General features: G+C 57.3%; 3 protein-coding genes across 3 annotated transcripts in view; 1 reads left to right on the top strand and 2 right to left on the bottom strand.

The window, feature by feature from the left end:
* The first annotated feature begins 534 nt into the window (after positions 1 to 534).
* On the top strand, positions 535 to 5483 carry C1QL4 (complement C1q like 4). Its single transcript, XM_074530900.1, has 2 exons — positions 535 to 1206; positions 5189 to 5483. Exons 1-2 carry the CDS (start codon positions 677 to 679, stop codon positions 5379 to 5381), a joined length of 723 nt encoding a protein of 240 aa, XP_074387001.1. The 5' UTR covers positions 535 to 676; the 3' UTR covers positions 5382 to 5483.
* A 2891-nt stretch (positions 5484 to 8374) lies between these two features.
* On the bottom strand, positions 8375 to 14673 carry PFDN5 (prefoldin subunit 5). Its single transcript, XM_074530812.1, has 6 exons — positions 14554 to 14673; positions 13469 to 13571; positions 12147 to 12178; positions 11949 to 12023; positions 10325 to 10430; positions 8375 to 8585 (listed from the first exon to the last, which is right to left on the bottom strand). Exons 1-6 carry the CDS (start codon positions 14623 to 14625, stop codon positions 8509 to 8511), a joined length of 465 nt encoding a protein of 154 aa, XP_074386913.1. The 5' UTR covers positions 14626 to 14673; the 3' UTR covers positions 8375 to 8508.
* A 1656-nt stretch (positions 14674 to 16329) lies between these two features.
* The window catches only part of ESPL1 (extra spindle pole bodies like 1, separase), a 55535-nt gene continuing 47272 nt past the window's right edge, over positions 16330 to 24592 (bottom strand). The window contains 4 exon segments of the mRNA XM_074530561.1: positions 16330 to 16802; positions 18125 to 18289; positions 20476 to 20559; positions 23623 to 23735. Of these exon segments, the coding sequence (XP_074386662.1) occupies positions 16601 to 16802; positions 18125 to 18289; positions 20476 to 20559; positions 23623 to 23735 (564 nt within the window). The 3' untranslated portion in view covers positions 16330 to 16600.

The raw sequence follows: 24592 nt of genomic DNA, 5'->3' as shown, positions 1-24592 counted from the left end.
GGCCCATCCCCTCCCTGCGTTTCACCCCCGGCTCCACCCGCAGCTGCAGCCGCTGTGCCCATCCCCCATCCCCATCCCTGTCCATTCCTGTCCCTGTCCCTGTCCCCGTCCCTGTTCATTCCTGTCCCCATCCCATCCCCATCCCTGTCCCTGTCCATTTCTGTCCCCATCCCCATCCCTGTCCATTCCTGTCCCCATCCCCATCCCTGTCCATTCTGTCCCTGTCCCTGTCCCCATCCCTGTTCATTCCTGTCCCCATCCCCATCCCCATCCCTGTCCCTGTCCATTCCTGTCCCCATTCCTGTCCCCATTGCTGTTCCCATCCCTGTCCCCACCAACTCCAGCCCATCCCCGCTCTGTCCCCATCCCCATCCCCATCCCCTGCACCCCTAATCTGCCATTCCCCCCCTCTCCACCGCCACCAGCAGCCCCATCCCCGTCCCCATCCCATTCCAGCCCCAGCCCCATCCCCATTCCATTCCCATCCCCATCCCCGTCCCCATTCCTGTCCCCATCCCATCCCCGTCCCCTCCGTCGCTCCGCTCTCCCCGGGCGGCCTCCGCCGTCTCCGCCGCTCGCCACCATCGCTCCCAAGGGCGACGAGGACCTGCTGGCGCTGGCGGCGTCGCGGCTGAGCCGCAGGAAGCGGGTGGCCGGCGTGGCCATCGGCGTGGCCATGCTGCTGCTGCTGCTCGTGGCCATCCCGCTGCTGGTGCACGGCTCCAAGGCGGCCGCGCACTACGAGATGCTGGGCAGCTGCCGCATGGTCTGCGACCCCTACCCCGAGCTGCCCCCGGCCGCCGCCGCCGCCTCCGCCCCGCCGCCCTTCCTGCCCGGGGCTAAGGGCGAGCCGGGCCGCAAGGGCCGCTCCGGGCTCCGCGGGCCGCCGGGGCCGCCGGGGCCGCGGGGACCCCCGGGAGAACCGGGCCGGCCGGGCCCGCCGGGACCTCCGGGGCCGGGCCCGGGCGGGTACATCCCGTCCTTCTACAGCCCCAAAATCGCTTTTTACGCCGGCCTGAGGAAGCCGCACGAGGGCTACGAGGTGCTGCGCTTCGACGATGTGGTGACCAACGTGGGCAACTACTACGAGCCCTCGAGCGGCAAATTCACCTGCCCCCTGCCCGGCATCTACTTCTTCACCTACCACGTCCTGATGCGCGGCGGGGACGGCACCAGCATGTGGGCCGACCTGATGAGAACGGGCAGGTAACGGGAGCCCCGAGCCCGCGTGGTGCTGCCTGTTTGGTTTTCAGCCCTCGCTTTTCATCCCGTTCGCAGCGCCGGTTTTGGTTTTCAGCCCTGATGTTCGCTCCCTGCTCTGCACCCCTTGGGTTTCATCCCTGCTTTGCACCCCCCGCTTTTCCCCCCTGGTTTGGAGCCCCTGGTTCTCAGCCCCGCTTTTCTTCCCCTGATTTTCACACCTGATTTTTCACTCCCCCATTTGCAGCCCCGGTTTTAGCCCCGGTTTTGCTTTTCAGCCCTCGCTTTTCATCCCCTGGTTCTCAGCCCCGCTTTGCACCCCTGGGTTTTCATCCCTGATTTTGAGCCCCAGTTTTCATCTCTCGGTTTTTCCCCCCTCATTTTGAGCCTCTGGTTCTCAGCCCGGGTTTTCTCCCCCCGCTTTTCACCCGGATTTTCACTCCCCCATTTGCAGCCCCGGTTTTTAGCCCCGGTTTTCATTCCCGGTTTTCAGCCTTGGTTTCAGTTTTCACCCCTGATTTTCACCCCTCGCTTTCCCCCCCTTGATTTTGAGCCCCGCTTTTCATCTCTCGGTTTTCCCCCCCCTCATTTTGAGCCCTGGTTCTCAGCCCCGCTTTTCTCCCCCCGCTTTTCACCCCTGATTTTCACTCCCCCATTTGCAGCCCCGGTTTTTAGCCCCGGTTTTCACCCCCCAATTTTCACCCCCTGCTTTTCATTCCAGTTTTCAGCCTTGGTTTCAGTTTTCACCCCTGATTTTCACCCTCGCTTTCCCCCCCTTGATTTTGAGCCCCGCTTTCCATCCCTGCTTTTCACCTCTCGGTTTCACCCCTCGTTTTGAACCTCTGGTTCTCAGCCCCGCTTTTCATTCCCACTTTTCACTCCCTGATTTTCAGCCCCCGCTTTTCACCCCCCGAGCCCCCAGCCCGTTTTTCACCCCTCAGTTTTCACTCTGCGGTTTTCATTCCCAGTTTTCACCCTGATTTTCACTCCTGCTTTGCAGCCCCCGCTTTGCATCCTGGTTTTCAGCCCCGGGGGTTTCAGCCTCTGCTTTCACCCCTGGTTTTCACTCCCCGATTTTCACCCTGGTTTTCACCCTGGTTTTCACCCTCCGGTTTTCACTCCCGATTTTCACCCTGGTTTTCACTCCCCGATTTTCACCCCTGGTTTTCACTCCCCGATTTTCACCCCTGGTTTTCACTCCCGATTTTCACCCTCCGGTTTTCACTCCCCGATTTTCACCCCTGGTTTTCACCCTCTCGGTTTTCACCCTGGTTTTCACTCCCCCGTTTCCAGCCCTGGTTTTTTTCAGCACTCTCAGGGTTGTTGTTTTGGCCCACGGTGCTTTTTGCTGTTTTGTTTTGGGTGATTTTTTAAGGTTCTCATCCGGGTTCGGTCCGTTCGTGATTTCCCATCCCAAATCCCCACATCCCATTTCCCCCATCCAAAACCCCAAATTCCATCCTCCTTTTTCCATTCCCTGATTCTCACTCCCAGTTCTCCCATTCTCCCATTCCCTCCCAAATTCCCTCCCAATCCCCTCCATCCCTGATTCATCCCCCCCAGCAGCCCCATTCCCATTTTCTCCATCCCAGATTTCCCATTCCCATTTTCTCCATCCCAGATTTCCCATTCCCATTTTCTCCATCCCTGATTCCCATTTTCTCCATCCCAGATTTCCCATTCTCATTTTCTCCATCCCAGATTTCTCATTCCCATTTCTCCATCCCTGATTTCCATTCCCATTTTCTCCATCCCTGATTTCCCATTCCCATTTTCTCCATCCCAGATTTCCCATTTTCTCCATCCCAGATTTCCCATTTTCTCCATCCAGATTTCCCATTTTCTCCATCCCAGATTTCCCATTTTCTCCATCCCAGATTTCCCATTCCATTTTCTCCATCCCAAATCCCCACCTCCCATTTCTCCCATCCAAAACCCCAAATTTCCACCCTCCTCCCCTCATCCCTGTTTCCCCATTCCAAATTCTCCACCTTTCCCAGTCCCCAAATCCCATTTTCCCCATCCAATCCCATTTTAAATTCCCATTCCCTGATTCCCCATCCCCAGCTCTGCTCCTGCCCAGTCCCACATCCCATTTTCCTCGTCCAATTCTCTCCCAAATTCCCATTCCTGATTCTCTTGATCCCATTTCCCCCATCCAATCCTGCCCAAATTCCAATATTTCCCCTCATTCCTGTTTTCCTATCCCCTGCCCCAAATTTCCCCTCAATCCTGCCCCAAATTCCCACCCTTTCCCCCTCAAATTCCCATTATTTCCCCCCTCAAATTCCCACTATTTTCTCCCCAAATTCCCACATTTTCCCCCCCCAAATTCCCACATTTCCCCCCCCAAATTCCCATTATTTTCCCCTTCAAATTCCCATATTTCCCCCCTCAAATTCCCATATTTTCCCCCCAAATTCCCCATCCTTTTCCCCCTCAAATTCCCATAATTTTCTCCCCAAATTCCTACCCTTTTCCCCCACTCTTCCCCCCCCAAATTCCCACATTTTCCCCCCCAAATTCCCATTATTTTCCCCCTCAAATTCCCACATCCCCCCCCCAAATTCCCATTATTTTCCCCCTCAAATTCCCACTATTTTCTCCCCAAATTCCCACATTTTCCCCCCAAATTCCCATTATTTCCCTCCCCAAATTCCCATTATTTTCCCCCTCAAATTCCCATAATTTTCTCCCCAAATCCCTACATCTCCCCCCCCAAATTCCCATTCCCATTTTCCCATCCCAGATTCCCTTTGTTCGCTCATCCCGGACTTTTCCCATCCATTAATTCCGGGAGAAAATCCAGGAAAAACAAACAAGGATTGATCTGGGGAGGGGTCCCTGGGGGGTTCCGGGGTCGTGGGCAGCAACGAGAGAGACCCCAACCCCCCCCCGAGCCCCCCTGGGAATGGGGAGGGGAAAAACTGGGAATGGGGGGGGGATTGGGATTGGGAATGGGATTTGGGGTTGGAGAATTTGGGATGGGGGAAATGGGGGAAAAAAAGGGAATTTGGGGGAGATTGGGAATGGGGAATTTGGGATGGGGGAGAGGAGGATGGGGAAAAATGGGAGAAAAAAGGGAATTTGGGGGAGATTGGGAATGGGGGAGAGCAGGATGGGGGAAATGGGGGAAAAAAAAGGGAATTTGGGGGGGATTGGATGGGGAATCAGGATGGGATTGGATTTGGGATTGGGAATTTGGGGGGATTGGATGGGAATTTCAGGGACTGGATGGGAATTTCAGGGATTGGATGCAGGAAATGGATTTGGGGCCTTGAGGGGGAGCAGAATTGGGGACTCAGGAAAGGAGGCAGAGATGGGCACTGGGGGGGCTGGACAGGCGGGGTCGGTGCCAGGTGGGGTCGGTGCCAGCTGTCAGTGCCAGCCCTGGTGGGTGACAGCCCTGTCCTCTGCCAGGTGGGGTCCCACTGGTCTCAATGGGGACCCCCATTCCCTCCCTTGGGGGGCGTCAGTGCCAGGTGGTGCCAGTGCCAGGTGGGATGGGTGCCAGGGGGTTGGTCTCATGTGTGGTGGGTGACACATGGTGCCAGTGCCAGCTGGGGTTGGTGACACTTGGTGGGTGACACGCGGTGCCAGTGCCAGGTGTGTTGGGTGACAGTCCCCAGTGCCAGGTGTGGTGGGTGACACACGGTGCCAGTGCCAGCCGGGGTGGGTGACACTCGGTGCCAGTGCCAGCCAGGGTGGGTGACACTCGGTGCCAGTGCCAGCTGGGGTGGGTGACACTCGGTGCCAGTGCCAGCTGGGGTGGGTGACAGCCCCAGTGCCAGCCGGGGTGGGTGACACTCGGTGGGTGACACACAGTGCCAGTGCCAGCTGGGGTGGGTGACACTCAGTGTCAGTGCCAGCTGGGGTTGGTGACAGTCCCCAGTGCCAGGTGTGTTGGGTGACACACGGTGCCAGCTGGGGTGGGTGACACTCGGTGCCAGTGCCAGGTGTGTTGGGCGACACTCGGTGCCAGTGCCAGCCTCCCCTGGCAGGTCCGTGCCAGTGCCATCGCCCAGGACGCCGACCAGAACTACGACTACGCCAGCAACAGCGTCATCCTGCACCTGGACGTGGGCGACGAGGTGTTCGTCAAACTGGACGGGGGCAAAGTGCACGGGGGCAACACCAACAAATACAGCACCTTCTCGGGCTTCATCATCTACCCCGACTGAAACCCCAAATTCCAGAACCTTCTCGGGCTTCATCATCTACCCCGACTGAGCCGGGACCCCCGGGACCCCCCCAGAACCCCCAATAACCGGGACCCCCGAATTCCAGAACCTTCTCGGGCTTCATCATCTACCCCGACTGAGCCCCAATTCCAGAACCTTCTCGGGCTTCATCATCTACCCCGACTGAAACCGCGAATTCCAGAACCTTCTCGGGCTTCATCATCTACCCCGACTGAAACCGGGACCCCCGGGACCCCCCCAGAACCCCCAATAACCAGGACCCCCGACCCCAGCACCTTCTCGGGCTTCATCATCTACCCCGACTGAGCCCCAATTCCAGAACCTTCTCGGGCTTCATCATCTACCCCGACTGAAACCGAATTCCAGAACCTTCTTCAGCTTCATCATCTACCCCGACTGAGCCCCAATTCCAGAACCTTCCTCAGCTTCATCATCTACCCCGACTGAGCTGGGACCCCCGGGACCCCCCAATAACCGGGACCCCAACTCCAGCATCTTCTCGGGCTTCATCATCTACCCCGAATGAAATCGAATTCCAGAACCTTCCTCAGCTTCATCATCTCCCCTGACTGAAACCGGGACCCCCAGGACCCCCCCAGAACCCCCAATAACCGGGACCCCTGAATTCCAGAACCTCCTCAGGCTTCATCATCTACCCCGACTGAGCCCCAATTCCAGAACCTTCCTCAGCTTCATCATCTACCCCGACTGAAACCGGGAACCCCGGGACCCCCCCAGAACCCCCAGTAACCGGGACCCCCAAATTCCAGAACCTTCTCGGGCTTCATCATTTATCCCAACTGAAACCCCAAATTCCAGAACCTTCCTCAGCTTCATCATCTACCCCGACTGAGCCAGGACCCCCCAGTAACCGGGACCCCCAACTCCAGCACCTTCTTGGGCTTCATCATCTACCCCGACTGACCCCGAATTCCAGAACCTTCCTCAGCTTCATCATCTACCCCGACTGAGCCCGGGACCCCCCAATAACCGGGACCCCCAAATTCCAGCACCTTCTCGGGCTTCATCATCTACCCTGACTGACCCACAGCACCCCCAAAACCCCCAATAACAGGGACCCCCGAATTCCAGAACCTTCTCGGGCTTCACCATTAACCCCGAGTGACCTCTGGACCACCGGGACCCCCCCGGTGACACCCCCGACCCCCCCCCACCCCCCCCCGCATGGCAGCACCCCCGGGGGGGGCTCGGGGGTCCCGGTCTGTCCCAGTTTGTCCCAGTTTGTCCCAGTCTGTCCCCAATAAAGGCGCCGGGGTTGGATCGCAGCTCTGCCTCTGCTGGGGGTGGCACAGGGGACACGGGGGTGGCACAGGGGACAGAGGGGTGGCACAAGGGACACGGGGGTGGCACAAAGGACAGCCGGGGGGAGGACACGGGTGACACACAGCGAGGGGGGTGGTGGCACCTCCAGGCCGGCCAGAGATGTCCCCGCGGCTTTTGTGTCACCCTCGGTGTCACGCCTTGTCACCTCCCCCCGGCGGTGCTGGCTGTGACAGCGACACTGACAGTGACAGTGACAGTGACAGTGACAGCCACCCCCGGCTGTGCGGGGACACTGCCACCCCTGGGGACACGCTGGGATGGCAGCACAGCCCGAGCCTGGTGGGGCACAGGAACCGCCTGGCCCTGTCCCCAAATTCCAAACTGTCACCACCCCAACCCTGTCCCCGAATTGTCACCACCCTGTCCCTGTCCCAGCCCTGTCCCTGTCCCAGCCCTGTCCCCGTCCCTGTCCCCAGCCCTGTCCCTGTCCCAGCCCTGTCCCCAGCTCTGTCCCCACCCTGTCCCTGTCCCTGTCCCAGCCCTGTCCCTGTCACCACCCTGTCCCTGTCCCTGTCCCAGCCCTGTCCCCAGCCCTGTCCCTGTCCTTGTCCCAGCCCTGTCCCTGTCCCTGTCCCAGCCCTGTCCCTGTCCCCGTCCCTGTCCCCACCCTGTCCTTGTCCCTGTCCCCACCCAGTCCCTGTCCCTGTCCCAGCCCTGTCCCTGTCCCCACCCTGTCCCTGTCCCTGTCCCAGCCCTGTCCCTGTCCCAGCCCTGTCCCTGTCCCCACCCTGTCCCTGTCCCTGTCCCCACCCTGTCCCTGTCCCAGCCCTGTCCCCACCCTGTCCTTGTCCCTGTCCCCACCCAGTCCCTGTCCCTGTCCCAGCCCTGTCCCTGTCCCCACCCTGTCCCTGTCCCTGTCCCCAGCCTGTCCCTGTCCCTGTCCCTGTCCCTGTCCCAGCCCTGTCCCTGTCCCTGTCCCCATCCCTGTCCCCGCCCTGTCCCCACCCTGTCCCTGTCCCTGTCCCTGTCCCTGTCCCCGTCCCTGTCCCTGTCCCTGTCCCTGTCCCAGCCCTGTCCCCACCCTGTCCCCGTCCCTGTCCCTGTCCCTGTCCCTGTCCCTGTCCCCGTCCCTGTCCCTGTCCCCACCCTGTCCCCACCCTGTCCCAGCCCTGTCCCTGTCCCCAGCCCGTCCCCATCCTCATCTCCATTCCCCCCCCCCGTCCCCTCCCGTCCGTGTCGCTGGCGCCACCTCGTGGCCGCAGCCGGGAGGACGCGGCTCGGGAAGGATTTGGGGAGGGGGCTCAGGACCCCCCAGAGGGAAGGACCCCATCCCTAAATGTCCCTGAATGTCCCTGAATGTCCCCAAATGTCCCCAGACCCCCGGCCAGGGACCCCCCACCCAAACCTGGGGGTCTCTCACCCCTCAAAAAACCTCAGAGCCCCTCGGAGCCGTCTCTGCTTTATTCCAGGGACTGGTACAAAATGAGGGAGGGTCAGGATTTTGGGGAGGGGGCTGCACCTCTAAATCTCCAGTGCAGGAATTTGGGGAGGGGGTGCAGCCCCAAATCCCCTCGGCAGGGTTTTTTGGGGAGGGGGCTGTGCCCCTAAATCCCCTCTGGGGGGTTTTGGGGTGGGGGTGCACCCCCAGATCCCCTCTGTAGGAATTTGGGGAGGGGGTGCAGCCCCAGTGCAGGAATTTGGGGAGGGGGCTGCACCCCTAAATCCCCTCTGTAGCAATATGGGGAGGGGGTGCAGCCCCAGTGCAGGGTTTTGGGGAGGGGCTGCACCCCTAAATCCCCTCTGCAGCAATTTGGGGAGGGGGCTACGCCTTGGCCCCCGCCGGGACCCCCTGAGCCGCCGTCAGCTGCTGCAGCTTCTGCGTCATCATCTCCAGCACGGCTGGGGGGCAGCGGGTCAGGGGCACCCCCAAAACGGGGGCACCCCGAAAATGGGGAGGGGTCGGGGGGGAAACCCTGGAAGGGGGGAAAGGGGGACCCCAAAAGCAGGGGGAGAAAAAGGGGAACCCAAAATCTGGAAGGGAAAGGGGAACCCCAAAATCTGGAGGGGAAGGGGGGGACCCCAAAAGCAGGGGAAGGAAAAGGGGGGACCCCCAAAAGCAGGGACAGGGAAAGGGAGACCCCCAAAAGCAGGGGGAGGAAAAGGGGAACCCAAAATCTGGAGGGGAAAGGGGGGACCCCAAAAGCAGGGACGGGAAAGGGGGACCCCAAAACCAGGGACAGGGAAAGGGGGGACCCCCAAAAGCAGGGACGGGGAAAGGGGACCCCAAAACCAGGGGGAGAAAAAGGGGAACCCAAAATCTGGAGGGGAAAGGGGGGACCCCAAAACCAGAGACAGGGGGACCCCCAAAAGCAGGGGGAGGAAAAGGGGAACCCAAAATCTGGAGGGGAAAGGGGGACCCCAAAAGCAGGGGGAGGAAAAGGGGGGACCCCCAAAAGCAGGGATGGGAAAGGGGGGACGCCCAAAAGCAGGGACAGGGAAAGGGGGACCCCAAAAGCAGGGGGAGGAAAAGGGGGGACCCCCAAAAGCAGGGGGAGGAAAAGGGGGGACCCCAAAACCAGGGACAGGGGGACCCCCAAAAGCAGGGGGAGGAAAAGGGGAACCCAAAATCTGGAAGGGAAGGGGGGACCCCAAAAGCAGGGGGAGGAAAAGGGGGGACCCCAAAAGCAGGGATGGGGAAAGGGGACCCCAAAACCAAGGGAGGCGTTGGGGGTGGGAGGGTCCTGAATGTGGGGAGGGGTCTGGAGGGAAATGGGACAAAGTGGGGAGGGGGAAAGGGGAGCCTGGGACTGGGAGGGACCCCAAAAGTGGGGAGAGGTCTGGGGGACTCTGGGACCAGGGGGAACCCCGAAATTTGGGATGGGGTAAAGGGGGGTCAAGGAGGGACCCCAAAAATGGAGGGGGGAAAGGTCAGGGGGTGTTTGGAGGGGTCCTGAGGGACTGTGGGGGTATCTGGGGGGCTCAGGGGGTATTTGGGGGGTTCTGGGGTGTTTGGGAAGGGTCAGGGGGTGTTTGGGGGGGGTCCTGGGGGTGTTTGGGCTGGTCCAGGGGGCTCAGGGGGTATTTGGGGAGGGGTCTCAGGGTATTTTGGGGTACCCACCCTGTTTCATGGCGTGCAGGGCCGGTTGGATTTTGGGTTTTTTTGGGGGGGGGTCCTGGGGATGTTTTGGCACTCTGGGGGTCTCAGGGGGTATTTGGGGTCTCAGGGGGTATTTGGGGGGGTCTCAGGGGTATTTGGGGAGGGGTCCCAGGGGTATTTGGGGGTACCCACCCTGTTTCATGGCGTGCTTCTCCTGCAGGGCCGGTTGGATTTTGGGTTTTTGAGAGGGGGTCCAGGGGTGTTTGGGCACTCTGGGGGTCCCAGGGGGGCTCAGGGGTATTTTGGGGGGGGTCTCAGGGTATTTTGGGGTACCCACCCTGTTTCATGGCGTGCTTCTCCTGCAGGGCCGGTTGGATTTTGGGTTTTTCTGGGGGGGGGTCCCAGGGGTGTTTGGGCACTCTGGGGGCTCAGGGGGTATTTGGGGGCTCAGGGGGTATTTGGGGAGGGGTCTCAGGGGGTATTTGGGGAGGGGTCTCAGGGTATTTTGGGGAGGGGTCTCAGGGTATTTGGGGGTACCCACCCTGTTTCATGGCGTGCTTCTCCTGCAGGGCCGGTTGGATTTTCTCCATCTGCCGCGTCAGGAATTCGATTTTGCGCTTGAAAAACGCCCGGGCGTCGTCGGCCGACTGGGAATGGGGAAAAAAGGGGAAAAATGGGGAAAAATTGGGGAAAATTGGGTAAATTGGAGTAAATTTGGGGGAAATGGGGTAAAACTTGGGTAAATTAGGGGAAAAGTGGGGGGAAAATGAAGAAAAATGGGGTGAGAAATGGGGAAAATGAGGAAAAACATGGGGTAAAATTGGGGGAAATTAGGGGAAAAATAGGGAGGAAATTAGGGAAAATATTAGGGGAAAATTAGGGGGAATGAAGAAAAATGGGGTGGGAATGGGGGAAAAGGGGGAAAAATGGGGAAATGAGGAAAAATTGGGTGAGAATGAGGGAAAAAATAGGGAAAATTAAGGGAAAATGAAGAAAAATGGGGTGGGAAATGGGAGGAAATAAGGGAAAAATGGGGGGAAAATGGGTGGGAAAGAAGGGGGGGAAATGGGTGGGAAATAAGGGAAAAAACAGTGGAAAAATGGGATGGGAAATGGGGGGAAATAAGGGAAAAATGAAGGAAAACTGGGTGGGAAATGGGGGGAAATAAGGGAAAAAATGGGGGAAAATGGGTGGGAAATAAGGGAAAAACAATGGAAAAATGGGATGAGAAAAGGGGGGGAAATAAGGGAAAAAACATTGGAAAAATGGGATGGGAAAAGAGGTGAAATAAGGGAAAAATGAAGGAAAACTGGGTGGGAAATGGGAGGAAATAAGGGAAAAATGGGGGGAAAATGGGATGGGAAAAGAGGTGAAATAAGGGAAAAAATGAAGGAAAATTGGGTGGGAAATGGGGGGAAATAAGGGAAAAAATGGGGGAAAATGGGGTGGGAAATAAGGGAAAAATGGGGGGAAATAAGGGAAAAAACAGTGGAAAATGGGATGGGAAAAGGGGGGAAACAAGAGAAAAAACAATGGAAAATGGGATGGGAAATGGGAGGAAATAAGGGAAAAAATGGGGGGAAATGGGTGGGAAATAAGGGAAAAAATGGGGGGAAAATGGGTGGGAAATAAGGGAAAAAATGGGGGGAAAATGGGTGGGAAATAAGGGAAAAAATGGGGGGAAATGGGAGGAAATAAGGGAAAAATGAAGGAAAACTGGGTGGGAAATGGGGGGAAATAAGGGAAAAAATAGGGGGAAAATGGGTGGGATATAAGGGAAAAGAGGGGGGAAAGAGGGGTGGGAAATAAGGGAAAAACATTGGAAAAATGGGATGGGAAATGGGAGGAAATAAGGGAAAAAATGGGGAGAAAATGGGTGGGAAATGGGAGGAAATAAGGGAAAAATGGGGGGAAATGGGTGGGAAATAAGGGAAAAAACATTGGAAAAATGGGATGGGAGAAAGGGGGAAATAAGGGAAAAAAACATTGGAAAAATGGGATGGGAAAAGAGGTGAAATAAGGGAAAAATGAAAGAAAACTGGGTGGGAAATAAGGGAAAAAATGGGGGAAAAAAAGGGAAAAAATGGGAAAAATGGGGAAGGGGGGAAATGGGCCGGAGAGGTGGAAATGGGGGTCCCCAGCCCCCCCAAACGCCCCCTGCCCACCTTCTCCACGTAGTACCCGGTGCCCACGTCCACCAGCACCGTCCGTGTGTCCTGCAGCTTGCCTGGCACGTACATCTGGGGGGGTCATGGAAAACGGGGGGCACAGGGGGCACAAAGGGGGCACCAAGGGGGCACCAAGGGGGCACCCACCCACCCACCATGGGGGTCTGCGGGGTCCCAGGAGCAGCAAAAGGATACGGAGCTGGTGAGAGGCACCAGGAGATCCTTCCCTGTGGAAAAAAGGGGGGTCAGGATACCCCAAAAATCCCCTCCCCAGGGGCTGCTTGGGCTTGGGGGGCCCCATTAAATTTGGGGTTTAGGAAGCAGCCCTGGTTTGGGGGTTCCCATTAGGATTTAAGGCTCCCCATTAAGATTTGGAGTTTAGAAACCATCCCTGATTTTGGGGTCCCCATTAAATTTGGGGTTTAGGAACCATCCCTGATTTTGGGGGTCCCCATTCAGAATTTGGGGTTTAGGAACCATCCCTGATTTTGGGGTCCCCATTCAGGATTTGGGGCTCCCCATCAGGATTTGGGGTTTAGAAACCATCCCTGATTTTGGGGGTCCCCATTAGGATTTAGAAACCATCCCTCATTTTGGGGTCCCCATTCAGGATTTGGGGTTTTGGAACCATCCCTGATTTTGGGGGTCCCCATTAGGATTAAGGGTTTTGGAACCCCCTGATTTTGGGGTTCCCATTCAGGATTTGGGGCTCCCCATCAGGATTTGAGGATCCTCACAGGATTTGGGGTTTAGAAACCATCCCTGATTTTGGGGGTCCCCATTAAATTTGGGGTTTAGGAACCATCCCTGATTTTGGGGGTCCCCATAAGGATTTGGGGTTTTGGAACCATCCCTGATTTTGGGGGTCCCCATTAAATTTGGAGTTTAAGAACCATCCCTGATTTTGGGGGTCCCCATTCAGGATTTGGGGTTTAGAAACCATCCCTGATTTTGGGGTCCCCATTCAGGATTTGGGGCTCCCCATCAGGATTTGAGGATCCTCACAGGATTTGGGGTTTAGGAACCCCCTGGTTTTGGGGACCCCCATTAGGATTTGGGGGTCCCCATTAAGATTTTGGGCTCTCCCCCAGCTCCCTCTGGGTTTGGGGACCCCCCCTTGAATTGGGGACCCCCCCCCACCAATATCTGGGGACCCCCTTTAGGTTTGAGGAACCCCCTCAGAATTTCCCCCACTCCCCTCAGGATTCCCATCAAGATTTGGGGACCCTCCCCAGCTTTTGACCCCCCCACTCAGAATTTGGGGGGGTCTCCCCCATAATTTAGGACCCCCCCCTTGATATTTGAGGACCCCCCGGGTTTTGGGGACCCCCTGAGGATTTGGGACCCCCCCAAATTCAAATTTACCCTCCCCATAATTCACAGACCTCCCACAGGATTCACAGCTCCCCATCACAATTTGGGGGCTCCCCCCACATTTTAAACCCCCCGGATCCAGATTTGGGGGATTTTGGGGACCCCCCCCGTGAGGATTTGGGGGTTTTTTTGGGGGGTCTCACCCTCGTTGCCTTTGTGCAGCACATTCAGGCACTCCTTGGCCTCCACGAACTTGGTCTGCACCACCTTGAGCTGCGCCAGGGACGAGGAGAGGAACTCCACCTCCTGCGGGAATTTGGGGGTTCAGGGGGTTTTGGGGGGGGTCCCAGGGGTTTGGGGGGGGTCCCAGGATTGAGGGGAGACCCCCAGGGTTGGGATTTGGGGGAGGGGATCCAAAAGGGGCGATCCCAAATGGCCCCAAAGGGATGAGGTTTTTGGGGAGGGGGTCACGGAAATTGGGGTGGGTGCCAAGGGTGGGGGGTACCCGGCCAGAGCCCCCCAAATTCACCTCCAGCCCCTCATGGTGTGAGACCTCTGGGCCTCAGGACCCCCAAAATCCCCTCAAGCCCTCCCAGATGGGACCCTCGACCCCCAGGACCCCCTCGGGACCCCCAAAACCCCCTCAGCCCTGCCCCAGCCGGGACCCCCGACCCTCAAACCTCGGGACCCCCAAAATCCCCCAAGTCCTGCTCCAGCTGGGACCCCCCTCAGGAACCCTCAAAACCCCCTCAGCCCTCTTCCAGTCGGGACCCCCAAAACCCCCCAAGCAGCCCCCAGAGCCGCCCTTGGAGCAGCTCCAGCCGGGACCCCCCTCAGGACCCTCAAAACCCCTCAGGAGCCCCCCCCAGACACCCCCAAATTCACAACCAGCCCCTCCTGATCTGCACCAGCTGCGACCCCCGGGCTTCAGGACCCCCAAATCCCCCGAAGCCTCCCCGGAGCCGCCCTTGGAGCAGCTCCAGCCGGGACCCCCGACCCCCAAAACCCCCTCAGGAGCCCCCCAAATTCCCCTCCAGATCTGCACCAGCTGCGACCCCCGGGCCTTGGGACCCCCAAAACCCTCCCAGGCCTCAGGAACCCCCTCAGGACCCCCAAAACCCCCCCAAAATCCCCCAGCCCTGCTCCAGCCGGGCCCCCCAAACCCCCTCAGGACCCTCCCCACGCCCCTCCCATCCCCGCACCCCCTCCACACCCACACTCCCCCCTCACCCCGCGACCCCCAAACCTCCCCGCGACCCCCAAACCCCTTCCCGATCCCCTCCCGGACCTGTTCCAGCTGCCCTTTGAGCAGCTCCAGCTGGGGCAGCCCCAGTTCCCCCACGCTCACGGTTTGCGCCATCTTGGAGCGCCCGCCCTCAGCCGGGGCCGCGCCCGCCGCCGCAGCGCCCTCTGGCGGCTCGGAGGACCGGGCACCGCCATTTGTGAGGGCGCCCTCTGGCGGCTCGGAGGGCCGGGAACCGCCATTTGTGAGGGCGCTCTCTGGCGTCTCGGAGGACCGAGCCCCGCCATTTGTGAGGGCGCCCTCAGGCGGCTCGGAGGACCGGGCACCGCCATTTGTGAGGGCGCCCTCTGGCGGCTCGGAGGGCCGGGAACCGCCATTTGTGAGGGCGCCCTCTGGCGGATCGGAGGACCGGGCACAGCCATTTGTGACAGCGCCCCCTGTGGCTCGGAGGACCGAGCTCCGCCATTTGTGAGGGCGCCCCCCGGCGGCTCGGAGGACCGAGGGTGGTGGGTTCTAAGAAAATATTTTTTTGGGGTCCAGAAGAGATTTGGGGGGGCCCAGAAAGACTCAGGAGGGGTCAGCGCAGAGGCAGCAGTTTTATTGTTGCAAAACAGGCAAATAATAAAAACAAATTTATCGTTAAAAATCTTGTTAAAATTTTGTTAAAATTAAGGCAGTTTCAACCCTCCCCTCCTCCCTTCAGACGCCCCAAAAATCCCCGCGGGGTGGGAGCCCCAAAAATGGCACCAGAGGTAATGGGGGGACCCCCAAAAGTAACAAACGGGGGACCCCAAAGGGCACAGGTGGATCCCAAAAGTGATGGGAGGAACCCAAAGCCCCGCCCAGGCAATGGGGGCACCCCCCAGTTCTCCCCTATAAATAATGGGGGGACCCCGAAAACAACTGGAATCTCCCCAAAAAATTCACTCCATGGCAATGGGGGAACCCCAAAGGTGACAAAGGGACCCCAAACCCTCACTCCCAGCAATGAGGGAACCCCAAAAGCACCAAAGGGACCCCAAATTTTCACTCCAGGCAATGGGGGAACCCCAAATCTTCACTCCTGGTAATGGAAGAGCCCCGAAAAGACCCCAAACCTTCACTCCAAGTATTGGGGGGACCCCAAAGAAGACAAAGGGACCCCAAACCTTCACTCCTGACAATGAGGGAACCCCAAACTCTCACTCTAAGTAATGAGGGAACCCCAAACCTTCACTCCAAGCATTGGGGGGGACCCCAAGGATGACAAAAGGACCCCAACCCTCACTCTCAGAAATGGGGGAACCCAAAGGTGACAAAGGGACCCCAAACCCTCACTCCCAGCAATGAGGGAACCCCAAACCCTCACTCCAAGCATTGGGGGAACCCCAAAGATGACAAAGGAACCCCAAACCCTCACTCCCGGCAATGGGGGGACCCCAAAGGTTACAAAGGAACCCCAAACCTTCACTCCAAGCATTGGGGGGACCCCAAAGATGACAAAGGGACCCCAAACCCTCACTCCCAGCATTGGGGGGAACCCCAAAGATGACAAAGGGACCCCAAACCCTCACTCCAGGCAATGGGGGGACCCCAAAGGTGACAAAGGGACCCCAAACCTTCACTCCAGGGCAGCTTTCTCAGAAATGGGGGGACCCCAAAGATGACAAAGGAATCCCAAACCCTCACTCCAAGCATTGGGGGGACCCCAAAGATGACAAAGGGACCCCAAACCTTCACTCCCGGCAATGAGGGAACACCAAAAGCAGCAAAGGGACCACAAACTCTCACTCTAAGTAATGGGGGAACCCCAAAGATGACAAAGGGACCCCAACCCTCACTCTCAGAAATGGGGCAACACCAAAGGTGACAAAGGAACCCCAAACCTTCACTCCTGACAATGAGGGAACCCCAAACCTTCACTCCAAGCATTGGGGGGACCCCAAAGATGCCAAAGGAACCCCAAACCCTCACTCCAAGCATTGGGGGGACCCCAAAGGTGACAAAGGAACCCCAAACCCTCACTCCCGGCAATGAGAGGACCCCAAAGGTGACAAAGGGACCCCAAACCCTCACTCCCAGCATTGGGGGAACCCCAAACTCCCCCGGCCCCTCAGCAGAGGCTGACGGGCAGCCCGTAGGCCACGGGCGCGGCCCCGATGAGCCATTTGAGGCGGGGGGCCTGGCGGGCCTGCGCCAGCTGCCCCAAAAGGGGGGTCCCGGGGCCCCCCCCCAGCCACCCCCGCAGCAGCGCCTGCGCCAGCCGGTCCAGGTCCCGGTCCGTGACGTCCCACAGGTTCCCCAGCACCAGCGGGCTGCCAACGGGGACACCCCAAAATGGGGCTGTCAGAGGCCAGGTACAGACAGAGACACCCCAAATACAGAGAGAGACCCCAAATAGAGAGAGACCCCAAAATGGGGCTGTCAGAGCCCAGGTACAGACAGAGACACCCCAAATATAGAAACACACCCCAAATACAGAGACACCCCAAATACAGAGAGTGACCCCAAATACAGAGACACCCCAAAATGGGGGTGTCAGAGCCCAGGTACAGACAGAGACACCCCAAATACAGAGAGAGATGCACCCCAAATACAGAGACACCCCAAAATGGGGATGTGAGAGCCCAGATAGAGAGAGAAATACACCCCAAATACAGAGACACACACCCTAAATACAGAGAGAGATGCACCCCAAATAGAGACACCCCAAATACTGAGAGACCCCAAACACAGAGACACACCAAAATGGGGGTGTGAGAGCCCAGATACAGAGAGAAATACACCCCAAATACAGAGAGAGACCCCAAAACGGGGATGTGAGAGCCCAAATAGAGAGAGAGAGACCCCAAATACTGAGAGAGACCCCAAAACGGGGATGTGAGCACAGGGAGAATGCCCAAAAATAAAGAGACACCCCAAAGTCACAAGAGCCCCAAAACTCAGCATCCAGAGCCCCCCATGAAAGCCCAGAGCCCTCAGAACCCTCTAGAGCTCCCCAAATCCCCAATCCCAAAGCCCCAAATCCCAAACCCCCAATTCCCAAACCCCCAACCCTCCAACTCCCAAACCCCAAACACCCAATCCTCAAAATCCCAGACCTCCAACCCCCAAACTCCCAATCCCCCAAACCCCAAATCCCCAAACCTCCAAATTCCAATTCCCCCAATCCCAAACCCCCAATTCCAACCTCGAAATCTCCAAGTCCCAATCCCCAATCTCCACACCCCCAATCCACAAATCCAAACCCAAATCCTCAATCCCCAAACCCTGAAATCCCAACCCCCCAAACCCCAACCCTCAATCCCCCAAATCCCAAACCCTCAATCCCCAATCCTCAAACCCCCAATCCCCAAACCTTCAACCCCAAATCCCCAATCCCAAACCTCCAAATCCCAAACCCCCAATTCCCAAACTCCCAATCCCCAAATTCCCAAACTCCCAATTCCAAACCCCCAACCCTCCAATCTCCAAACCCCCAACCCCAAATCCCAAACACCCAATCCCCGAAATCCCAGACCTCCAACCCCCAAACCCCGAACCCCAAATTCCCAAACTCCCAATTCCAAACCCCCAACCCCAAATCCCAGACCTCCAACCCCCAAATCCCAACCCCAAACCCCAGCCCCGCACTCACCACCCGGCCAGGACGAACTTGAGCACGGTGCCCGAGGGCTCGAGCGCTCCCCGCGGGGCCAGGGCGGCGCTGGAGCAGCCGAAGAGCAAAACCACGGCCCGGCAGGGCAGGCGGGCGAGGCTCTGCCCGTCCAGGAGCCGCGCCCCGGCCCCGTGACCAGCGTAGCTGCGGGATGGAGCCCAAATCAGCCCCAAAACTGACCCCAAATCAGCCCCAAACTGACCCCAAATCAGCCCCAAACCCGACCCCAAATCAGCCCCAAACTGACCCCAAAACCACCAGGGAATACTGGAAAAAATACCTCAAAAATACCCCTAAAAAATACCCCAAATCAGCCCCAAAACCGACCCCAAATCAGCCCCAAAACCGACCCCAAATCAGCCCCAAAACCACCAAGGAGTACTGGAAAAATACCTCAAAAATACCCCTAAAAATACCCCAAATCAGCCCCAAACCGACCACAAATCAGCCCCAAACCGACCACAAAACCAGCAGGGAGTACTGAAAAAAATCCCCTAAAAAGTACCCCAAATCAGCCCCAAAACCGACCCCAAATGAGCCCCAAAACCGAGCCCAAATCAGCCCCAAACCCGACCCCAAATCAGCCCCAAAACCACCAAGGAGTACTGGAAAAATACCCCTAAAAAATACCCCAAATCAGCCCCAAAACCGAGCCCAAATCAGCCCCAAACCGACCCCAAAACCACCAGGGAATACTGGAAAAAATACCTCAAAAATACCCCTAAAAAATACCCCAAATCAGCCCCAAAACCGACCCCAAATCAGCCCCAAAACCACCAAGGAGTACTGGAAAAATACCTCAAAAATACCCCAAATCAGCCCCAAAACCGACCCCAAATCAGCCCCAAAACCACCAGGGAGTACTGGAAAAATACCTCAAAAATACCCCTAAAAATACCCCAAATCAGCCCCAAACCCAGCTGTGCCAGGCTCTGCCTGTCCAGGAGCCGCGCCCCGGCCCCGTGACCGGCGTAGCTGGGGGATGGAGCCCAAAATCAGCCCCGAAACCGAGCCCAAAGTCAGCCCCAAACCGAGCCCAAATCAGCCCCAAACCGAGCCCAAAATCAGCCCCAAACCGAGCCCAAATCAGCCCCAAATCAGCCCCAAACCGACCCCAAATCAGCCCCAAACCGACCCCAAATCAGCCCCAAACCGACCACAAAGCCAGCAGGGAGTACTGGAAAAAATATCTCAAAAATACCCCTAAAAATACCCCAAATCAGCACCAAACCCGACCCCAAATCAGCCCCAAACCCATCCCCAAATCAGCCCCAAACTGACCCCAAATCAGCCCCAAAACCACCAAGGAGTACTGGAAAAATACCTCAAAAATACCCCTAAAAATACCCCAAATCAGCCCCAAACCGACCCCAAATCAGCCCCAAACCGAGCCCAAATCAGCCCCAAAACCGACCCCAAATCAGCGCCAAAACCACCAAGGAGTACTGGAAAAATACCTCAAAAATACCCCTAAAAAATACCCCAAATCAGCCCCAAAACCGACCCCAAATCAGCCCCAAACCCGACCCCAAAACTCTCCAAAATCCAACCCAAATCAGCCCCAAATCCCCGCCAAAATCCACCCCCAAATCAGCCCCAAATCCGACCCCAAATCCCCCAAAATCCAACCCTAAATCAGCCCCAAACCCGTCCCCAAATCAGCCCCAAATCCAACCCCAAAATTCTCCAAAATCCAACCCCAAATCAGCCCCAAATCCTCCCCAAACCAATTGATTTTCCCCCAAATCAGTCCCAAATCCAACCCCAAAACTCTCCAAAATCCAACCCAAATCAGCCCCAAACCCAGCCCCAAATCCCCCAAAATCCAACCCCAAATCAGCCCCAAATCCGACCCCACATCAGCCCCAAATCCCCCCAAAATCCCCCCAAACCCATCTCCAAATCAGCCCCAAATCCAACCCCAAAACTCTCCAAAATCCAACCCAAATCAGCCCCAAATCCAACCCCAAATCCCCCAAATCCAACCCCAAATCAGCCCCAAATCCCCCAAAAATCCAACCCCAAAACTCTCCAAAATCCAACCTAAATCAGCCCCAAACCCAGCCCCAAATCCGGCCCCAAATCCCCCAAAATCCAACCCCAAATCAGCCCCAAATCTGACCCCACATCAGCCCCAAATCCCCCCAAACCCATCTCCAAATCAATCCCAAATCCAACCCCAAAACTCTCCAAAATCCAACCCAAATCAGCCCCAGATCGACCCCAAACCCGTCCCCAAATCAGCCCCAAAACTCTCCAAAATCCAACCCCAAATCAGCCCCAAATCCCCCCAAAAATTCAGCCCCGGCCCCGTTTTTGGGGTCTCTCACATGTAGAGGTCGCGCTCCCCCAGCGCCTCCTGCAGCTGCTGCGGGGTCGGCGCCGCCCCCGAGACCCCGCGCCAGCCGGGCTCGCTGGAAAATGGGGAAAAAAATGGGAAAAATGGGAAAAAATGGGAAAATCAGGATGGGAGACCCCGCGCCAGCCGGGCTCACTGGAAATGGGGAAAAAATGGGAAAAATGGGAAAAATGGGAAAATTGGCATGGGAGACCCCGCGCCAGCCGGGCTCGCTGGAAAATGGGGAAAAAATGGGGAAAAAATGGGGAAAAAATGGGGAAAAAATGGGAAAAATGGGAAAATTGGCATGGGAGACCCCGCGCCAGCCGGGCTCGCTGGGAATGGGGAAAAAATGGGAAAAATGGGAAAAATGGGAAAATCAGGATGGGAGACCCCGCGCCAGCCGGGCTCGCTGGGAATGGGGAAAAAAATGGGAAAATTGGGAAAATTGGGAAAATCAGGATGGGAGACCCCGCGCCAGCCGGGCTCGCTGGAAAATGGGGAAAAAATGGGAAAAATGGGAAAAAATGGGAAAAATGGGAAAATCAGGATGGGAGACCCCGCGCCAGCCGGGCTCGCTGGGAATGGGGAAAAAATGGGAAAAATGGGAAAAATGGGAAAATCAGGATGGGAGACCCCGCGCCAGCCGGGCTCACTGGGAATGGGGGAAAATGGGGAAAAAATGGGAAAAATGGGAAAATCAGGATGGGAGACCCCGCGCCAGCCGGGCTCACTGGGAAATGGGGAAAAAAATGGGAAAAATGGGAAAAAATGGGAAAAATGGGGGAAAACATGGGAAAAATGGGAAAATCAGGATGGGAGACCCCGCGCCAGCCAGGCTCGCTGGAAATGGGGAATAAAATGGGAAAAATGGGAAAATCAGGATGGGAGACCCCGCGCCAGCCGGGCTCGCTGGGAAATGGGGAAAAAATGGGAAAAATGGGAAAAATGGGGAAAATGGGAAAAATGGGAAAATCAGGATGGGAGACCCCGCGCCAGCCGGGCTCGCTGGAAAATGGGGAAAAATGGGGGAAAAAATGGGAAAAATGGGAAAAATGGGAAAAATGGGAAAAATGGCATGGGAGACCCCGCGCCAGCCGGGCTCGCTGGAAATGGGGAAAAATGGGGGAAAAATGGGAAAATCAGGATGGGAGACCCCACGCCAGCTGGGCTCGCTGGGAATGGGGAAAAATGTGGAAAAAAATGGGAAAAATGGGAAAATCAGGATGGGAGAAGGAAAAAGGGGAGAAAGGAGCAAGGTTTGGGGTGCAAAACCCAAAATTGGGGAGAAAGGGCAGGATTTGGGGTTCCCTAAGAAATTTTGGGGTTTTGAAAGGGATTTTTAGGGTCCTTGAGGGGTATTTTGGGATTCTGTGGGGATTTATGGGATCCCAGGGGTATTTTTGGGGTTCTGGAGAGGATTTTTGGGATGCCAGAAGGATTTTTGGGGTCCTGGAGGGGATCTTCGGTATCCCAGGACTATTTTGGAGATGCCAGGGGGATTTTAGGGTCCTGAATGGGGATTTTTGGGATCCCAGGGCAATTTTTGGGGGTCCCAGGGGTGTTTTTGGGGTCCTGGTGGGGATTTTTGGGGTCCCGGGGGTGTTTTTGGCGTCCTGGTGAGGATTTTTGGGGTCCCGGGGGTGTTTTGGGGTCCCAGGGTTATTTTTGGGGTCCCGGTGGGGTTTTTGGGGTCCCAGGGGTGTTTTTGGGGTCCTGGTGAGGATTTTTGGGATCCCAGGGGTGTTTTTGGGGATCCCAGAGATGTTTTGGGGTCCTGGGGGTGTTTTTGGGGGTCCTGGGGGTGTTTTTGGGGTCCCAGTGGGGTTTTTGGGGTTCTGGGGGTGTTTTTGGGGTCCCGGGGTTGTTTTTGGGATCCCATGAGGTTTTTGGGGTCCTGGGGGTGTTTTTGGGGTCCTGGTGAGGATTTTTGGGATCCCGGGGGTGTTTTGGGGTCCCAGGGGTGTTTTTTGGATCCCAGGGCAATTTTTGGGGGTCTCAGGGGTGCTTTTGGGATCCCATGGGGTTTTTGGGGATCCCAGAAATGTTTTGGGGTCCCAGGATAATTTTTGGGGGTCCCAGGGATGTTTTTGGGGGTCCTGGTGAGGATTTTTGGGATCCCAGGGGTGTTTTTTGGGATCCCATGGGGTTTTTGGGGGTCCCAGGGGTGTTTTTGGGGTCCTGGTGGGGATTTTTGGGATCCCAGGGTAATTTTTGAGGTCCCGGGGGCGTTTTTGTGGTCCCAGGGGTGTTTTTGGGATCCTATGGGGTTTTTGGGGATCCCAGAAATGTTTTGAGGTCCCAGGGTAATTTTTGGGGGTCCCAGGGGTGTTTTTGGGGGTCCTGGTGAGGATTTTTGGGATCCCGGGGGTGTTTTTGGAGTCCTGGGGTTGTTTTTGGGGTCCCAGGGTAATTTTTGGGGTCCCAGGGGTGTTTTTGGGATCCCATGGGGTTTTTGGGGTCCCAGGGTTGTTTTTGGGATCCCATGGGGTTTTTGGGGGATCCCAGGGGTGTTTTTGGGGGTCCCGGGGGTGTTTTTGGGATCCCAGGGTTGCTTTTGGGGGTCCCAGGGTAATTTTTGGGGTCCCAGGGTTGTTTTTGGGGTCCCGGTGAGGATTTTTGGGATCCTGGGGTTGTTTTTGGGGGTCCCAGGGTAATTTTTGGGGTCCTGGTGGGGATTTTTGGGGATCCTGGGGGTGTTTTTGGGGTCCCGGGGGTGTTTTTGGGGGTCCCGGGGGTGTTTTTGGGGTTCTGGGGAGGATTTTTGGGATCCTGGGGGTGTTTTTGGGATCCCATGGGGTTTTTGGGGATCCCAGAAATGTTTTGGGGTCCCAGGGGTGTTTTTGGGGTCCCAGTGGGGTTTTTGGGATACTGGGGGTGTTTTTGGGGTCCCAGGGTAATTTTTGGGGTCCTGGGGGCGTTTTTGGGGTCCTGGGGGTGTTTTGGGGATCCCAGAGATGTTTTGGGGTCCCGGGGGTGTTTTTGGGGTCCCAGGGTAATTTTTGGGGTCCTGGTGGGGATTTTTGGGGGTCCCAGTGGGGTTTTTGGGATCCTGGGGGTGTTTTTGGGGATCCCAGGGTAATTTTTGGGGTCCCAGTGGGGATTTTTGGGGGTCCCGGGGGTGTTTTTGGGGCCCCACCTCTCGAACCAGGCCCGGAACCGCTCCTCGGTGCCGCCCAGGTCGCGCTGGGGGTTCAGAACGTAGAAGGCGTTTTTGGGGTTCACGCCCCGGCTCAGCACCGACCCCGAGCGCTGCAGGGGAAACGCGGGGGGGGGGGGGGAGTGAGGGACCCCAAAACGGGGACGGCACCCGGGGGTGGCCCAGGTGTGTCCCCAATGCCAGGTGTGTCCCTGTCCCAGGTGTCCCTATTCCCCAGTTGTGTCCCCAATCCCAGGGTGTGTCCCTGTCCCAGGTGCGTGTGCCCAATCTAAGGTGTCCCCAGGTGTGTCCCCAATCTCAGGTGTGTCCCTGTCCCCAGTTTCAGGTGTCTCTCTGTCTCAGGTGTGTCCCAAGTGTGTGTGCCCAATCCCAGGTGTGTCCCTGTCCCAGGTGTGTCCCTGTCCCCAGGTGTGTCCCCAATCTCAGGTGTGTCCCTGTCCCCAGGTGTGTCCCAGGTGTGTCCTCAGGTGTGTCCTTGTCCCCAGGTGTGTCCTTGTCCCCAGTTGTGTCCCCAATCCCAGGTGTGTCCTTGTCCCCAGGTGTGTTCCAGGTGTGTTCCAGGCGTGTCCCAGGTGTCCCTATTCCCCAGTTGTGTCCCCAATCCCAGGTGTGTCCCTGTCCCCAGGTGTGTCCCAGGTGTGTCCCTATTGTCCCCAGTCCCAGGTGTGTCCTTTTCCCCAGGTGTGTCCCTATTCCCCAGTTGTGTCCCCAATCCCAGGTGTGTCACTGTCCCAGGTGTGTGTGCCCAATCTAAGGTGTCCCCAGGTGTGTCCCTAATCTCAGGTGTGTCCCTGTCCCCAGTCCCAGGTGTCTCTCTGTCCCAGGTGTGTTCCTGTCTCAGGTGTGTCCCAAGGGTGTGTGCCCAATCCCAGGTGTGTCCCTGTCCCAAGTATGGCCCTGTCCCCAGGTGTGTCCCCAACCCCAGGTGTGCTCCAGTCCCAGGTTTTTG

The sequence above is a fragment of the Zonotrichia albicollis genome, chromosome 33 (genome assembly GCF_047830755.1).
Source record: "Zonotrichia albicollis isolate bZonAlb1 chromosome 33, bZonAlb1.hap1, whole genome shotgun sequence".
NCBI lineage: Eukaryota > Metazoa > Chordata > Aves > Passeriformes > Passerellidae > Zonotrichia > Zonotrichia albicollis.
Note: the sequence above shows the minus strand (reverse complement) of the source record. Positions and strands in the feature narration are given on the sequence as shown.

Excerpts from the sequence above, each read along its gene's own strand:
- C1QL4 (XM_074530900.1), top strand. The coding sequence starts at position 677 with ATGCTGCTGCTGCTGCTCGTGGCCATCCCGCTGCTGGTGCACGGCTCC. Across the intron at positions 1,207-5,188 it reads GACCTGATGAGAACGGGCAG|CCTCCCCTGGCAGGTCCGTG; the intron begins GTAACGGGAGCC and ends TGCCAGTGCCAG.
- PFDN5 (XM_074530812.1), bottom strand. The coding sequence starts at position 14,625 with ATGGCGCAAACCGTGAGCGTGGGGGAACTGGGGCTGCCCCAGCTGGAG. Across the intron at positions 12,024-12,146 it reads TGGTGCCTCTCACCAGCTCC|ATGTACGTGCCAGGCAAGCT; the intron begins GTATCCTTTTGC and ends TGACCCCCCCAG. Across the intron at positions 10,431-11,948 it reads CCGGGTACTACGTGGAGAAG|TCGGCCGACGACGCCCGGGC; the intron begins GTGGGCAGGGGG and ends CCCCATTCCCAG.